Source organism: Gossypium hirsutum, chromosome A01, assembly GCF_007990345.1.
Source record: "Gossypium hirsutum isolate 1008001.06 chromosome A01, Gossypium_hirsutum_v2.1, whole genome shotgun sequence".
Taxonomy (NCBI): Eukaryota; Viridiplantae; Streptophyta; class Magnoliopsida; order Malvales; family Malvaceae; genus Gossypium; species Gossypium hirsutum.
Window position 1 is genome coordinate 109,303,814 of NC_053424.1, and position 16,366 is coordinate 109,320,179.

The following is a 16,366-nucleotide window of genomic DNA, read 5'->3' on the forward strand; positions in this document are numbered from 1 at the left end:
GGTAAGACCATTGAATGGCTGTCCCGTCAAGCTGAGCCTTATGTCATTGCTGCCACTGGGTCCGGTACGGCGGCACCACCCTCGCCGCCCATGAGATCTCTTGTGCCTCTGGGCTCACTACAACTTCTTCGCCTAAGGAATCGTGTAAGCTGCACCCAGTAGGGGTCGGTAGCGGCGACGATGTGGTGACGGGGATGTATACCATGACAACGCTGCCACCAAGTTGCCGGCTGGACTTGTGCTAGTCAATAGGGTTTCAGTTTTCAGTTGTATCAAAATATGCCGTTTACAGCGTTGCTTTTGCAGCTGACGGTGGAGGTTTTGAGAGATATTATAATTTATAACAAGAACAATTATAATAATTATATAAAATTGATTTGCTTTTGGTTGATCGATTGAACAATGGAGGGCTTTTCGAGCAGCCACTACCTAGGTCAAATTTTGTTTTGTTCCCCTTTTTTTTGGTTTCTTTGAAAAATTTCAATTTCTTGTTCTAGTTATCGTTTTGATTTTCGATTCAATTTTCAGTGAAAGGGTTTCTTTGGGTTTGAATTACTTGTGGATCACTGGGCTGATTTTTTTCATTATTTTTTGCTTTCTGGGTTTTCAGTGAATAGAGCAATGCTGTTGATCATCGAATTCGTGTAGATACTAGACCTTTGAGAAACTGAAAATGCTTTCTTTGTTTCATAGTTGTAAATTATTGAGGAATGCATTGGAAATGAAGTATTGCCAGTTTTTAAGTTTTACTGTCATTGTGAAAAAACGAAAGAAAGATCAGAATGGAGAAATAAGAAGAAGAAGAACACAGCAAACCCTCAAATTAACAATGTCGAGATGATGAAATTTGGCTGGGGTTAAAACATTTATGTTGATTTAATATGCTTAATAAATCAATTTTTTTTTTACTTAAAATACCTTAGTTACGTGGAAATAATGTGGATATTAGGTGGAAAAAGAAAACCTATCTCTCAATTTAAAGGTTAAGCGATCATTTTTAAAAGTTTTTTAAATTATAATGAATGAATTAATAAAAAAATTTTAAAGTAATTAAAATAAAAAAAATCTTATTTTAAAGTAATTCTCGATGTAATTTATTCGAAAAAATCGTTAAATTACAAATATAATAACAAACATTTAATTAAAAACATTATAGTTTTTTACTTTTTTTTTGTTTTAATTTTTTTACTTTTAATTATTTTCAAATATTTTTAATTCTCACAACACTTTCTTACGTTCATTATAAAAATATTTATAAATTCATTAAACGTATATTACATATAATATATTATCATTAATAATTTTAGTTAATCAATTAATTACTCGGTTTTAAATTTAATTAATTGATAATTGAAATTTTTAAAAAATACTAACCCTTAATTAAATCTAATGATTAAATAAATTAATTCAGTTAGAGAAAACATAGCATATTTAAGGCAGAAAAAGATGGGTAAGATTGTTTGTAAGGAAACCGTATAGTTGTTGTGTCGGGACGGCAGAATCAAACTAAGAAAAACAAGGGCAACCAAACCTTGTGTTGCCATTTCTGGTACACGCTCTTCGTTTCCAACAGCGCGTGTTGTGTACTCTCTTTGAAGCTGCAAAATACATTAGTGCCCCTAGTTATTAAAAAAAAAAAAAGAAGAGAAACAATAATTAGGTTGGTGCATGCATATGAAATTATGAATTATGAAATAAAAAACAAAAGTATAGTTGACAAATAAAATAGATTTCTTGTAAGTTAAAGGTGTTAACTTTAATATTTGGCGTCTTTTCTCCCATCCCTCGAACCACTGCCAAATTGCAACACTTTCCATTCCTTCTTACACTTCCATATATGTCTACTGTTTTACTTTTTCTATCATTCAATTAAATAATAATATTTAATTAGTTTTTTATATTTATTTAAGATAACTTAAACCACCTTTTTTTTAAAAAAAAATTTCCATATATTTTATTTCAGAATTGGGCATATAAATAAAGTGGCGAGGTCACGTTATCCATCTCGTAGGTTCCTCTATCCTTCCTTTCTATTTAAACTGTTGTGGTCACCCTCTCTGCTCTGTTCTGTTCTGCTCTGCTCTTCAACTTTTGCCTTTCTTTCATTTCTCAAAGTAATTCCTTTATTTTCTAAATCCTTTTTTCCATCCTATCAGCGGAAAGAGGAAGAAAAAAGATACACTGTGAGCAAAGGAGCGGAGAAAAGCTGTGAAATATCCCGGGGGGGAGGGTCATGGCGTCCTCTAAGGTGATAACGACAACGTCACAGACCAATCCTGATCTGCCACGTCAGCCATCTCTATGCCCTTCGCTCTCCACTCTCCTCGCCGATCTTCAGAACCAACAAAACAATCAAAACCAATCCCAGAACGGCCTTGGTTCCATGAACATGGACGATCTGTTGAAAAACATCTGCTCCTCCCCACCTCCACCGCCACCTACTTCCGATGCACACCCGCAGTTTGCCGGCGTGTCCATCTCACGCGAAGGTAGTTTCTCGCTCCCGAAGGATGTGGCGAACAAGTCCGTCGACGAGGTTTGGAAGGACATCGTGGTCGGTGGCGACGATCAGAGACAGGGGAATCCACCGGTAGGTATGACTTTGGAGGATTTCTTGACGAAAGCTGGGGCGGTTAGGGAAGAGGATGTCAGGGGAGTTGCTAATCAGGTGGGAGTAGGTGCAGGGGTTTATCCTGTTGACCCGGCCGTTATCAACGGTGGTGGAAATCATTTTTCGGCTTTCGGAAACAGCGGTGGCGTTGATCATCAGAGGTTGGTGGCGGTGGCAGGTGGAGGCGCTAGAGGAAAGCGACGCGCCGTGGAGGCACCGCCTTTGGATAAAGCGACTCAGCAGAAACAGAGGAGGATGATAAAAAACAGAGAATCTGCAGCTAGATCCAGAGAACGCAAACAGGCAGGCTTTCTTTTCTCAAAATCTGTTTGGTTGTCGAGAAAATGGAGAGAAATAGCTCTAGGTTTAATGTCAATCCTATTAATTGCTTTTTCTTCCAACTTTAAAATCTCTATCCTGCAATTGGACAGTTAATTCAAGTTATGATGTTGAAAGTTAGATTTCCCCCCTTGAATTCGATAACTGATTACTTCCCCTTTGTGCTGCTTTATTTGTTGATACATAGGCTTACACGGTTGAATTGGAATCTCTGGTGACACAATTGGAAGAAGAAAAAGCCCGGTTGCTGAGAGAAGAGGTATATAGGCCGCACTATATATGATCTTAGACCATCGTTTTGAAGAATTTCAGTTGCTGCTAAGCTTATTGACTAAAATTGCAATGTTGTCTAAATTATGCTACTAAACTGTTGAGATATTGAAATGATGTATGAAGCCTCGTATAATGAATCATATCATTACATGAGCTGAAACATTTGAGATTCCCCCCGCTTTCCTTTTTAGTCAAGTAGTTAATAGATACCATTCATATTGAAGAATGTATGAATCATTATATGGATGTTTTCGTATTGATTTCTCGATTTACTTTTTCAGGCTGAGCTGAACAAGGCGAGGTTTAAGCAGGTATGCCTCTTCGTCTGTCCATTTTAATTCCATTATTATGTTGCTTCAAATGCATAAATCTTTGGCTGGAGGTTGTAATAAAATGTTTGAGAGTAGATCATTGGTTAATTTGGGTTTTATATGATGACAAATGTTGTATTACATGAAAAATGACGCCAATGTTGGCAATTCTGATGCCTACATCTTGAAATACAGCTGATGGAGAACCTGGTCCCGGTTGTGGAGAAACGAAGACCACCTCGAGTTCTTCGGCGAGTTCATTCTATGCAATGGTAAATATAGTAGTTCATCTTCTTTTTTCTTTAATGTAGATGACAAGGAGAAACAAAAAGCTTTGATAAAAGGAAGTGGTAGAACCAATTAAAAGGAGTGGGGAAGTAGGAAGTTTGTTGAAGCATTTGGGACTTTGTTTTTTGGCATAGAATCCCATTACAGTTGAACTTATATACTTTTGGATATTTTGCTTAGATAATGTAAATAAAGAAACAAGTTCATTTGTGTAAAGTATCATATTCCCTCTAATTCTGTCGGATAGTAGGGCTGTGAACTGATCCTCTATACAATCATGTGGTGGTGAACTTCATAAGAATATTCGGGTGGAAGTACTCTTGCTCACTGCCTTTTTTTTTTTTTCTTTTTCTTTTTGGGTCATGATATGCATAAAAGAGCTTCATAATAAAAGCTGAGCATGGTGCCGGTTATGCCAACAGATCAAGATTGTCAGTTTGTTTTTGTACTTTGTATGTCTTCATATTCTACCAAGATTTTGTCTGTAGTCGCATTGTACCCAGATTTAGACCAATGAAATTCGATTTGATTTAAAGAAATCCAAGAAAACTTCAAATTTTAAATTAACTTAAAAACTGATTCAAGTTATTTTAATTCAAGTGGAGTTTTATTTTTTAATTTAATGCAAATATTCTTGATGATTTTGAAAATTATAACGCAAATTGGTGCGTCTAAATTTGGTTTTGATTCAAAATTTAACCAATCATATTTGTAAAAATATATATAAAATTAAAAGTTGTTTTTCAAAATTCTGAAGAATTATAAATATATATAATTCGATAAGATTTTTCAAAATTTGGAAATAGAATTCCTAAAGTTACAAAAATTAAGACAGTAGTAAAATGACTAAAGTAATTAAAAATAAAAATAATAAATTTTCCAAAGTTATTCAAAAATGCAAATAATTCTAAAAATCTTGAAAATTTTATTAAAATTTATAAAATATATAATATGAAAAAAAAACATAATTTTTTTTAAAGTTCTAAAATGTGTATTCTCTCAAATTTACCTGCTCTTTTGGTTGAATTTTAATGAGATTGTCTGTCTTGTTTTCTAGTTTAATTCATTTAATTTGTAAAAAAAATGAATTAAATTTTGTTGGTAAAATAAGATTCAACTTACCAGATTGCCTCTTTGTTTAAGTACTTGTATGTATTTATACAGGTATATTTTAATATATCGTTTCAAGTTTATTATATTTTAAAATGTTTTTATAATTATAATTTACTTTTTATTTCCATAATAAAATATGTTATACATTAATATATTTCAATTATAGATGTACAAGTATGTTTATGTGCAAATATAAATTTTATAATTATTAATTAAATTTAATAACTTATTTAAAAATAAAAAAATAAAAAAAGATTAAGAGAAGTTGGCTTACAAGTTACAAGCAACCCCAAGACAAGGAAATGGAAAAAAGAAAGATGAAAATGGAGAAAAGTAAAAAGAGGAGAAAGTTGAAAGATTTGTCATTCATCTTTTTATGTGTTCCGATGGTCACAAATTTTAGCATTTTATTCACAAGCTAATTTCGTGTCAAAGCTGCTGAGGCAGATTGCAAAAGCCTGAAATGCTGATAGGGGATATCGATAATCCATGGTGAACATATCTTTGCCAACCTTCCCAAACTGTAGGATTACCTTATCCATATCGGGTGGGGCAGGGCCACTGGATGCTGGTTGCGTGGCAGCGATCAACTGAAAGTTCTTAACCGACGCAACTGTTACCCGGCCACGGAAATTCAGGCACCAACACTGTAATTGCTCATGCCATCGAGGGGCCTTGTTTTTGAGGATCAAGGGTTTCATATTCCCATCTCCATCATCTTTATGAGACACACCAACATCTGAAAATCGAGAGCTGCTAAACTCGACCGAATGATCAAGAGACTTAGAAAAGGAAATGCTCCTGAATGAGTCCTCCAAAGGGTGACGAAGAAGCTCTGGCTGGCCAGGGACTGAACCACCTACACCAAGAGCTGAGGCCGGAATAGAATGCATAATACAATGCATCTTCCGTGGGCCTCTGGTACCAAGAACGTTTAATTCGTAACTAATCTGAGCTATGTTATAGCTGCCCGTAGGGACTTTAGGGGAAACTTTCTTGGAGTAAAATCTTCGACTCGTTCGGCCTGGTGGAGGAACATGAGAAGAGGCAGTATAGGCAGGCTGGGTATCGTATATTATGAATTTCGTGCCAAGGAAGTTTGACCTGAAACAGAAAAAAGAATTAGCATATGGAAATGCCATATTTACAGTAAAATGTGAGTTCCATTCACATTCATACCTCAGCTTCCCGATGTAACTGCTGCTTGATCTTGAAATGTTGTCAGCATTCATAGAAATTATATACTCAGTGGAAGTAGTCCTGCGTGTCCTTTGTGCGGAAAGAAGGAATTTCCCATTTTCAACAAGTAAGGCTACAAAAGAGAGTAATAAAATGAAAAATAGAGGTGAGTTTAGCCAGAAAGAAGGTTGAAAAATCGAAAAGCAATGTAAGGCACATAAGCAGGCCGGTGGATGTAGATAGTCTTCTCTTGACTGCAAACCAGTTTCATATATATCGAATAATTTATCAAATAGTCATTAATGATAACAGCCTATGTATTCAAGCACGAAATATACAGGTATGCAAACAAGTCGAATCACATTAAAATTACAGCATGCAATACTTCATGAAACACATGCATTATCACAATAAAATTAATAACTTGATCAAATCTACGTTTAACAAAGGCAACTTAATTCAACAAATGGTTGCTGAGAATCATGCTTACCAGGGCTAAGACACAGAAAGAGGTGGTATGTCAGTTTCGATTTATCCCTTTTTATGAAACACTGGATAATCCCATCACGTGGCCCGGGCTGAAATGTCAAACAAGACAGTTAAGAGTTCCAGTCTCAAGTTCTAAATATAGTAAGAATTGGTTACATGTTTCAGCATAATCTCCACATAAATGCAAAGATACAGAATTGTGGTAAATTTGAATTGGAAGGAGACTGATCTATGTTCAGTCCAGTCATCCTACCTGCTTAAGAGACACCGGGAAAGTAAGCTTCCCGCAGAATTCAGGACACTTAACAATGTCTTTGCAGATGACTCTCCATGATTGGCAAACTGAAGCACATGCGACAACACTCTTTCGTGCAGGCCATGTGCTCTCACTCTCTTCCAACCTCTTGATCACATCAGTAAGCAGCTCGTGAGGGAGATTAGCCCAACGGCTGTTCTGAATTACAAGTGGCTCATCATGCAGATCATGTAAAGCACCATGAGATTTTCCTCTATGATGCCCCACCAATCTAACATCAAAACTCCGCCTAGATAAGCTCCCAAAACTATCCCTCACATCACGAACTATGCTACGGAACGACATTTCTCGAGTCAGTTCAATTGCAATACCGGTTGGGAAGATTTCTGATTATAATACTGTCGCTGATTATGTGCCAATGGCTGCCCATAAAACAAACAACTCAGTTCCCACAATAAAGCACCAAGTTATGAAGAAAAGAGAAAATAAAAGATGCCAAAGAGATAAAACCTAAGGCAAATGGAACCCCAGGAACCTAAATAGCTAGAAATTTAACCATCTAACAAGAAACAACCCATTTACGCAAGATCAAGTTTAAATCCTAGAGTCGTAGAACTAGGCACCTGTGATTATACTCGTAAAAAAGAACAATGTATATTTGATGACTTCAATATGTTCTCATCAAATATTTTCCATAAATGGGAGACTACAGAATTATCTCACCCAAAGATATAAGCTGCATACAATAAATTATGTAAGGAAAAAAGTAATAAATAATTTACCTTCCAAAAATGAAGACCTCAATTTCAGAGATGAATCTAATCAAACCGACGTAGTTTTAGTCTCAGAACCCACCACAGATCTGCAAAAAATGAAAAAAGATAAAAATTTGTAAACAAACCCAGATTAAAAAGAACAAAAGAAGAAGAAGAAGAAGAAGAAGAAGAAGAAGAAGATTTTGAAGAAAATTTTGACGAAGTAGGATGTGATCTGTGATTTATGTACCTGAAAACATGCAGCGAATCCTAAAACAAGATCAAAGAAAACCCAGACAACTTTTCCACATAACAGAACGGTGGGAAAAAAGAAAAGGGGATCAAAGTCAGAACTAAACAGAGTTTTCTTACTTTCTCTTTCTTCTCAACTTTTTCTCGCTATCAGACGAGGATTCCAGATTCATAATAAATTTAGCTAAGCAGCCAACAATTGAATTTTTAAGGGGAAAACAACAATGAAAAAGGGTGATCTAATCTTTCAGTTCTGATTTTAGTTCTTAGGTGGTTGATGTGAATATTTTTTAGTAAAAAAAAAGGGAAATAAATATCTCGGTGCATCATGTCTGAGCTACAGAGCTGAAAAGCAGGCTCCAACCAACGACTAAATGCCCCCTTTGACTTTTCCCATTGCGCTATCTGACCGACGGAAACTGCTATGTCGTTTCTCGCATGCTAAACAAAACAAATTAATTAAAGGATTTAATGCATCTTTACATATTTCAACTTTCTTCACTTCATTTCTTTGGTATTTGAATTTGGAAAAATAAAATTATATATTCTTTTTAGAAATATAATATATCTTATTATTGCAATATTATTATTTAATTTAAATTTTATAAGAAAATTAAAAGATATTAAAAATTAAAAAAATAAAAATAAAAAGCAAAATACAAAAGTAAAATTAAACATAATTAATGTATTATAAAAATACAAAAACACAACATCATATTCTTCCAACTAGAGGTGACTATAGATTAAGTAGGATCAAGCTTGAGACTTAGTTCTAAAATATTTTTTAAGTCTAAACCTATTTTCGAGCCGGTACGACCTATTCAAAAAGCCCATTTTACTATTAAAAATATACTTTTATAATTAAATTTTTATTTAAAAATATTTTTTTTATTTTTTAAATTGAATTTGGGTCGAGTTAGACCAAATCTTCGTTCAAGCCTAGCATTTGGACAAGTCCAGTTTAAACATAATAACGTTATGGGAGATATAAATCTAACTCATCAATACACAATAACTCAATATCCTATGATATTTCAACTACACCCAAACATTATTTTATGTTAATTAATAGAAGCATTTAATTATAAAAGCATAAATAATGGATTATATAAACATATGATATGTTGAATAACTATCAACAACTCATTATTACCAAAAGCATTGATTAAGCACTTACTATTCATACTAAGCATAATTTAAACATCAAGTTCGAAGTCTCTTTTTAACTTCCAAACCAACGTGAAGAGAAAATGATGAAATCTTGTCTTAAGGATTAAAATCTAAAGAAAAGAAATAGAACTGAAATCAAAGTTTATATCAATAAATTCTCAAGAACACAAGTTCCTCTTCTTCACACCAAAACCAACGGCATTTATGGAAAAATGAAGAAGAAGCTTGGTTTTTTAAGTAAAGAAATAGATAGAAATTTGACTAACCAAATTGAAATGAAACCAAAAGTTGAAAATGAAATTGAGAGAAAATTTGGGAAAGTTTTAAGTAGAAAAACCAAAACTATCGTGAAACAAAGTCTCTAATTGCTCCCTCCATTGAAATTTTCCAAATGGGTATTTTGCTTATATACCCTTGGACTAATTACCACAAAAGAACCTCCTCTCATTCTAGTCCAAGTTTTTACTCCTAAGATATTTGCCTTGCAAATTTTATTTCTCTTACAAATTAGTTTAGTCCTCAGAATTACCAATTCCTTAAAACCCAGCATTAATGAAACTTAGGAATAATATATTCAATTGAGACAAAAATTATTTCCATAAATCCTCTCAATTTACTTTCCTTATTCCTTAATGATTCCCCACACTCTTTAGCGGCTCTCACACCACCTAAGGCGAAACTATTATTTACATCAAAACCTTGTATAGCTTAATTTTTATATCAATTAAAACTTAAACATAAATATTTTGTCACTTCACTTTAATCTAATAATTTTTTTAATTAAAAAAGATTTAGATTTATTAGCATTAATAAGAATTAATTTAAAGTTGTAAAGTTGATGTTATTTTATTGACAACTTAATTAAGAGTCATCGATTGATCATTTTGCCACAACATTGAATAAACATATATTGGGAAGTTTCTGGCATTTTTCACGATTGAATCCTATTTCATTGGTGAATCTTTACTGACAAAAACACTGTTGTCGTTGTTAATAATACAAGTGTTGTTGTCTAAAGAAGAAGTAACAACAATCTCGATAGTTTTATTTTCTGGAGAAGTGATTGATGCCACTAACTTATTCACCACCTTCGTCTCCTTGCTTTTTCCCCATAACACAACATAAAGTCCCATCACAATTAGCACTGCTCCAATGATGCTGTAATTGCACAAAAGAATTTAAATTTAAAAAAAAAAATGTTTTTATTTTTATTTTTATTTTATGTATACTATAACCAAATATTTTTGCATTATATATTACATTTACGTACCTTCCAAGGTAGAGCTTTTCTTCAAGGAATAATGTGCCTGCAAGGGCTACTAAGACCACCATTAAAGGGCTGAAAACAGACACATAAAGTGGACCCTTCATCCGCACACACCAAGAGACCACGCTAAACACTAGCCCTGATGCTAAAATTCCCTGCAACAAATAACAATGAATGAACAAAAACTCTCCAAATTCAGACATAAAGCTAAAAGAACCCAGTTACTTAATGATTTAGCTTCAATAAATACTGTAACTAACAGACCGAGTAAGCAACAGTGAGAAGTCTAATATTCCAGCCTAATTTCCACTGACTCATGTCTTTTTCCATGCACAGTGCAAAGGCAACTGCTTGTATGGTTCCGATGATGCATATCAATGCCGTGCTTGAGTAATAACACGGGTAGTTTTCGCTCATTTTAGCCTATAAAACAATCAAACTTCATGGCTTTAGATATAAAACGGAATGTTGTATCAAAGAAGAAAACAAAAGAACTGCATATACTTAAAAGGTCAAACTATGTTATATAATCCATATGTCATGTGTAAATTGCAGACCCTGATGTAAATAATCAAATTACCTGAATGTTCAACCAAAGAGAGTAACTGATGCAGCTAGTGAAAGCTAGCAAAGCGCCCAACAGATGGTGGTTGGTAGAAGGTGCATTTGAGGAGATAGGTCCATGAGAAAGAAGAAGGTGAAAATGGGTTGATCCGATATTAATTTGGAGTCCTTTGTAAAATGTGAGTAGCATTGCCCCACCTACTCCAATTACCGTTCCCAACACCTTTGCCCTCCCTGCCATTGTTCTAAAACCTAGCTTTTCCAATCTGTCATTAAATTGGGTATTGGACCCATCAAAGTTTTAATTAGTGCATTGGATGGCAAGCAGGATGCATGAGTCAAAAGAAGCAAATATGTATGTATGTTTGTATGTATGTATGCATGTATGTATGCATACCCCATAATGATGGCCATAGTGAAAGTTATAGCTGGAGTGAGATTAGCCATGGCGGAAACAAAAGTCGCGGATGTCAAAGCCATGCTTTCTATATACAAATTTTGAGATAGCGTACCCCTGTAAAAATGCAAACAAATTAGACTAGAGATCAAACGCTATTCACTTTCAGCGCATCCATAATAGCAATTATTTGGAGAAACGGTCTGTGCTGAAATTTTAAGAACGAAAGATCGTCGCCCGACGGCACTGGTCGCCTTGGGTGGCGATGCTTGCGGTGACTATCACATTGGATAGAGAACCAGTTGAGAGAGAAATTGTATAAATGGGAAGTTCACCGTATGTATATTATATTAGAAAATTAACTTTGGAACGTTAAATTTTAATATAATCTAATATATTATATTATTAAAATTAATAAATTATGATAAATAAAATAATATTATTTTATTCAACTGTAAATCAACATGGAAAAAATTAATTCTGATAAAGCCATATATATATATACCCCACTATTATATTCCCAAATATCAACCCAACATCTTAATGCTTATTCTGAATAACCGCTACATTACCTCTTCATTTCATTCCGAAAGCAATGTCAGATTTGAAGTAAATAAACCTGGTAAAACAACTTTACTTACCCAAGTAACGCACAAAGAAATGCTTGAAGAAGTATAGTCCAAGTCAGTTTTGGCCTTTCCCTGCGCAACAATCATTGCAAAAACCAAAGTGGATAATTACCATCTTATATAATTTCCTTCAATCAGTGAAAAAATCTCTGCTACTTTAATCTTTAGGAGTAAAAAACCAAAGTTAAAAAATCTACTATTCTGATTATGCTTAGAAAGCTTGAAAAAATGAAGAAAAAGAGACGAAACCTTTCAACAAGGAGAGCAAGAGGAACCATAACAGCAGTGGCGAATAAGAATCTGTAAGCCACGATGATCCTTAAACTCATTCCATCATTTGCAGCCAATTTGTAAAGCACACTAACCCCAGCAAATATGACTTGAATCACCACCATCAACATTGCATGCTTTAGTCCATGCAAAATCTTAATAATCTCTCCCATTTTTCTTTTTAAAACAAAAATCACCCAAGTTGAAAGCAAGCTTTTTGTAGACAATCCTTGGTAAGTAGCTTAGCTAGGGTGACGGTTGTGTGAAAGGAAATGGAAGGCGAGAGATCGGAATTTATAAGCTATAAAAATTCACTGTATACATGTAGTGCCATTGCACGCGCTGTGTTTCCCCACTTTAAACGCAAGCCTTCACTTTGCTTTTCAAGCCTTTTTTTTTTTAAATTTTTCCTTCATTTGGTGCCCTTTTGCCAAGCTCCACCTTCCCTTATATGTCAAGCTTGGGAACTCGGGTACCTAGCAATCTTTTTGTCAATTAGTAACGTTATCTATATTTTGTTGACACGCACTCTTTTTTCTAATTTTAGAAAAATGGTTAGATTTTAGTTTTTGTATTTTTTTTAAGTTTAAATTTGAGAGTAATTTTTATAATTTAAATTTTAACCTAATTTAATCTATATATTTTTATAATATTATTAATTAATCCGAATAATCAATACTATTAACATTATAACACAATGGTCAAATTTTAATTTTGACCCTAAACTATGTTGAAGCTTATTATTTAATCTATATACTTTATTTTTATATGATTTGGTCTCTCTACTTTTATAATGTCATTAGTTAGTTTATTTAAATAGTTAATATTGTTAACTATTTCAATCAAAATGCTGACATAATTTTTTCTTAAAAGCACTATTTAAATCAAAAATTATTTTATAATGACGAATTCAAAGGAGTGTTTTTAAGAAAAAAATCATAATCAATATTTTTAATGTTATTTTTATTGTTAAATGATTAACAAGTAAATAATTTTTAATTTAAAAATGCCACAACAGAGAATTTAATAGAAAAAATTTAACAACTGTACTTAACTTTTTAAATTTAAAAAAAAGAGGTATTAAATTCTTGAACATAAAAGTAGAGAGGCTAAATTCCAAATACACAAATCATATAGGAATTTAAAGCATATTTTAACATTCAAATTTTTGCTTTGTAATTTAACACAAAAAGGTTAGACATCTAAAACCATTTAAGTCAAAACCAACAAATTTATATTCAATTATTATTTTTAGATTTAATTGTGATCTTAGTCCTTGTCATCTTCACAATTTTGAAATTTTAATTTCTCTAATTTTTCTATTTCAAGAATTTTAATTTCAATGCATTTTTTATTTAATAATTGAAACCCAATTTATAAGCACTCAATTTAATTATAGGGTAAACTATACATGTAGTCACTTTATTATGAGTATGATTTTTTGGTCACCTTAATATGAAAAGTTAAAAAATAGTCACCGAATTATTCGATTTTTTTTATCACCATCGTTAAATGACTAATAGAAAAATGGAGTGTGCTTTTAAAATTGGCATAATAACAACTTTAACCCTTAACATTTATATCTTGTGTCAATTTAGACTTGATTTTAAAAAATTAACTCTCGACATTTACACATTGTGTAATTTGATAAGATTTGTGCTTGAATTGTTCAACAACCTAAATTTTAAAAAATAACCAATTCAATTAATTGAAAATAAAAAACTACCCACTTTGTCAATCAACCTAAATTCAAGTCTAATAGCTTAAAAAAAAACTTTTGCTTTGCATTATGAATAGAAGACAACTCAAGCTAACAAAAAATGAGTTGACAATGAAAGAGATCAAGTTTTTAACCATTTGAAGTATAATGAAAAAAAGCGTATTTGGTTATTATCTAGTTTAATTATAAAAGTAATTTTTTAAAAAAATATATTTTTTTTTCTGTTTTTTATTTACACATTGTGTATTGAATTATATTTTCCTGTAAAAAGAGGATAAAATTAGATAATTGTAAATACTGAGGGCTAAATTTTTAAATAATAAAACTAAATTGAAACAATATGTAAACATTGATGATTAAATTTATTCTTATACCTATTTTAAAATTTGCCACGTTATCTTTCCATTTGCTATTTAACGGTTGGTGACCAAAACAAGAAAAATTTAAGTAGTTAGATGACTAAAAAAAATTACAGATAATCAAATAACTATTAATATAATTTACCTTAAATTATGTGGTATTTAAAATAGTGCCTGACATGACAAATTTAAACTTGTGTGAAAGCCATGTAAACAATTTTTTATTTTTTTACCAATTTTCATTGTACTTTTTTTGAAGTGGTGGTAAATAGCCTTACAACCTCATCTTTTATATTTTTATTTGACTTTTCACATTGTGATATTAGCAACGTGAGAAAACTTTTTATTTTAAAATTGTCACATAATCTAATTTATTGTGAATTAGGTTTTAATCATTAAATTAAATTAAATTCCTAAAAAAAATAGATTATATTTCAAATGTACACAAAAGTACAAGGATTGAAAGCACAATTAAATCTTTTTTTTGTTACAATTAAAATGGTTTAACCAACCCTTTGTGTTGAGTTGATTATTTTCTGAGGCAAATTATATAGAAAAAAATTGAAGGTTAAAGTATGTTCTAAGTCTCTATGTTTTTCATACATTTTAATTTACTCTTCATGATTTTATTTTTAGGAATTTAGTTTCTCTATTTTTTTAATTTAAAAATTTATATCCAATTGTTGATATCGTTAAAATCCTTCTGTTAAATATGCTAGTGTGAAATTTTAAAATTTAAAAAAAAAAACTCACTTAGTAACCATGTAACAAAAATTGACATAGTAATGGATTTGAATTTAAAGCGAATTGTTGTGTTAATAGTTCTTAAAAATTCATGCCAATATTGTAATAAGAATAAAGTATTTGGATCAATTAATGATATTACAAAAGTTGAGGCACCAAATTATGCTAAAAATTAAAGTATAAAGATTAAATATCAAATTTGAATGTTATATAGGGACCAAAACTAAAATTTAACCATTATTATATAATATAAAAAGGGTAAATTTCACCCAAGGTCACTAACTTGTTAATAAGTTTACGTTTTGGTCACTCAACTTCAAAAAGTTACAAAATGATCACTAAACTATTTGAAAAGTTTTCATTTAAGTTACTGAGCTGTTAAAATTATTGTTGTATAGCATTCTCTAGTCGCACTACTTACACCAATCGCTCTTTTTCCCCTCCACTTCTACTATTCATTTTTTTTAATAAAACAAATTTGAACTTTATGTATCTATGAACCAAAATTCAAACAGCTTTATTCTCTGATTTTCGAAAATGGCTGTTAGATCAACTTAGAACTAATGTATGTGCTTCTACTCCTCGACAAGTACTGATCTACTATACTAATTCTTGAATTGTTGTTTGGAGCATACAAGTTAGACTTTTTAAAAAAAGAAACTTAATAACTTAGTGATCTAAATAAAAACTTTTAAATAGTTTAGTGACTTAAATAAAAAAATTTTGATAGCTTAATAGCTATTTTGTAATTTCTTTAAGTTAAGTGATTAAAACGTAAATCTATTAATAGTTTAAAAAATTGAGTGTGATTTATTTAAAAAGACAAAAACTTTAATTAACAGGTGGCGCCTAGAGAAAGCTTACGTGCTTCCTTTTATTAAAAATTAAATCTTTAAGTATAAATGTAATATAAGGACTAAAATTGAAATTTTACCTTCATTATATAATAAAAAGAAGACAAAAGCTTTAATTAACATGTGTCCCATAAGGAAGGCCTATGTCCTTCCTTTTATATAGGGTGTAGAGGTAAGTGAGGATGTGTAGATAAGTGGGATGATTTACGAATAAAGTATAAAAGAAAACAATTTATTTGAGTTAGAAAATAAAAAAATAGAAGTTTAATATTATTTGGTATTATGGTATTTATATTTTTTCGTATAATATATATTTAAATTTAATAAATGTTATATATTTTGGTACTTGAATGTAATAATGTTTAATTTTTTATTATTTAATTTAAAATTTAAGTTGATTTTATTTAAATTATAATTAGTTAATAATACTAGCAATTCATTTTCAATCAACTCTAAAACCTGAAAAAAATCACAACTAAACTATCTTTAATGAATTAAACACAAAATTTAATAAATCTATAATTAA

General features: G+C 31.5%; 3 protein-coding genes across 4 annotated transcripts; 1 reads left to right on the forward strand and 2 right to left on the reverse strand.

Annotated features, from left to right (window-relative positions):
• Positions 1 to 1,943: 1,943 nt before the first annotated feature.
• Positions 1,944 to 4,243, forward strand: LOC107925466 (ABSCISIC ACID-INSENSITIVE 5-like protein 4). Its single transcript, XM_016856166.2, has 4 exons — positions 1,944 to 2,914; positions 3,138 to 3,209; positions 3,505 to 3,534; positions 3,730 to 4,243. Exons 1-4 carry the CDS (start codon positions 2,234 to 2,236, stop codon positions 3,808 to 3,810), a joined length of 864 nt encoding a protein of 287 aa, XP_016711655.1. The 5' UTR covers positions 1,944 to 2,233; the 3' UTR covers positions 3,811 to 4,243.
• Positions 4,244 to 5,269: 1,026 nt separating this feature from the next.
• Positions 5,270 to 8,290, reverse strand: LOC107925491 (tubby-like F-box protein 8). Of its 2 annotated transcripts, none has more exons than XM_016856207.2 (6): positions 7,865 to 8,290; positions 7,642 to 7,721; positions 6,857 to 7,281; positions 6,605 to 6,692; positions 6,115 to 6,247; positions 5,270 to 6,039 (listed from the first exon to the last, which is right to left on the reverse strand). In XM_016856207.2, exons 3-6 carry the CDS (start codon positions 7,202 to 7,204, stop codon positions 5,343 to 5,345), a joined length of 1,266 nt encoding a protein of 421 aa, XP_016711696.2. In that variant the 5' UTR covers positions 7,205 to 7,281; positions 7,642 to 7,721; positions 7,865 to 8,290; the 3' UTR covers positions 5,270 to 5,342. The 2 variants fall into 2 exon arrangements, with proteins under 2 accessions (XP_016711696.2, XP_016711697.2); XM_016856208.2 differs by having other exon boundaries at positions 7,987 to 8,247.
• Positions 8,291 to 9,946: 1,656 nt separating this feature from the next.
• On the reverse strand, positions 9,947 to 12,579 carry LOC107925404 (WAT1-related protein At1g68170). The gene is made up of 7 exons (XM_016856065.2): positions 12,143 to 12,579; positions 11,906 to 11,965; positions 11,265 to 11,381; positions 10,884 to 11,133; positions 10,568 to 10,726; positions 10,307 to 10,458; positions 9,947 to 10,194 (listed from the first exon to the last, which is right to left on the reverse strand). The coding sequence occupies exons 1-7, from the start codon at positions 12,334 to 12,336 to the stop codon at positions 9,981 to 9,983; spliced, it is 1,146 nt and encodes a 381-aa protein (XP_016711554.1). The 5' UTR covers positions 12,337 to 12,579; the 3' UTR covers positions 9,947 to 9,980.
• Positions 12,580 to 16,366: the final 3,787 nt, after the last annotated feature.

Coding starts and splice junctions, on each gene's coding strand:
- LOC107925466 (XM_016856166.2), top strand. CDS start 2,234: ATGGCGTCCTCTAAGGTGATAACGACAACGTCACAGACCAATCCTGAT. Junction 2,915..3,137: donor GATCCAGAGAACGCAAACAG/GCAGGCTTTCTT, acceptor GTTGATACATAG/GCTTACACGGTTGAATTGGA. Junction 3,535..3,729: donor ACAAGGCGAGGTTTAAGCAG/GTATGCCTCTTC, acceptor CTTGAAATACAG/CTGATGGAGAACCTGGTCCC.
- LOC107925491 (XM_016856207.2), bottom strand. CDS start 7,204: ATGTCGTTCCGTAGCATAGTTCGTGATGTGAGGGATAGTTTTGGGAGC. Junction 6,693..6,856: donor TCCCGGTGTCTCTTAAGCAG/GTAGGATGACTG, acceptor TTGACATTTCAG/CCCGGGCCACGTGATGGGAT. Junction 6,248..6,604: donor CTTTCTGTGTCTTAGCCCTG/GTAAGCATGATT, acceptor TCTCTTTTGTAG/CCTTACTTGTTGAAAATGGG.
- LOC107925404 (XM_016856065.2), bottom strand. CDS start 12,336: ATGGGAGAGATTATTAAGATTTTGCATGGACTAAAGCATGCAATGTTG. Junction 11,134..11,264: donor ACTATGGCCATCATTATGGG/GTATGCATACAT, acceptor ATTTAATGACAG/ATTGGAAAAGCTAGGTTTTA. Junction 10,195..10,306: donor GAAAAGCTCTACCTTGGAAG/GTACGTAAATGT, acceptor GTGCAATTACAG/CATCATTGGAGCAGTGCTAA.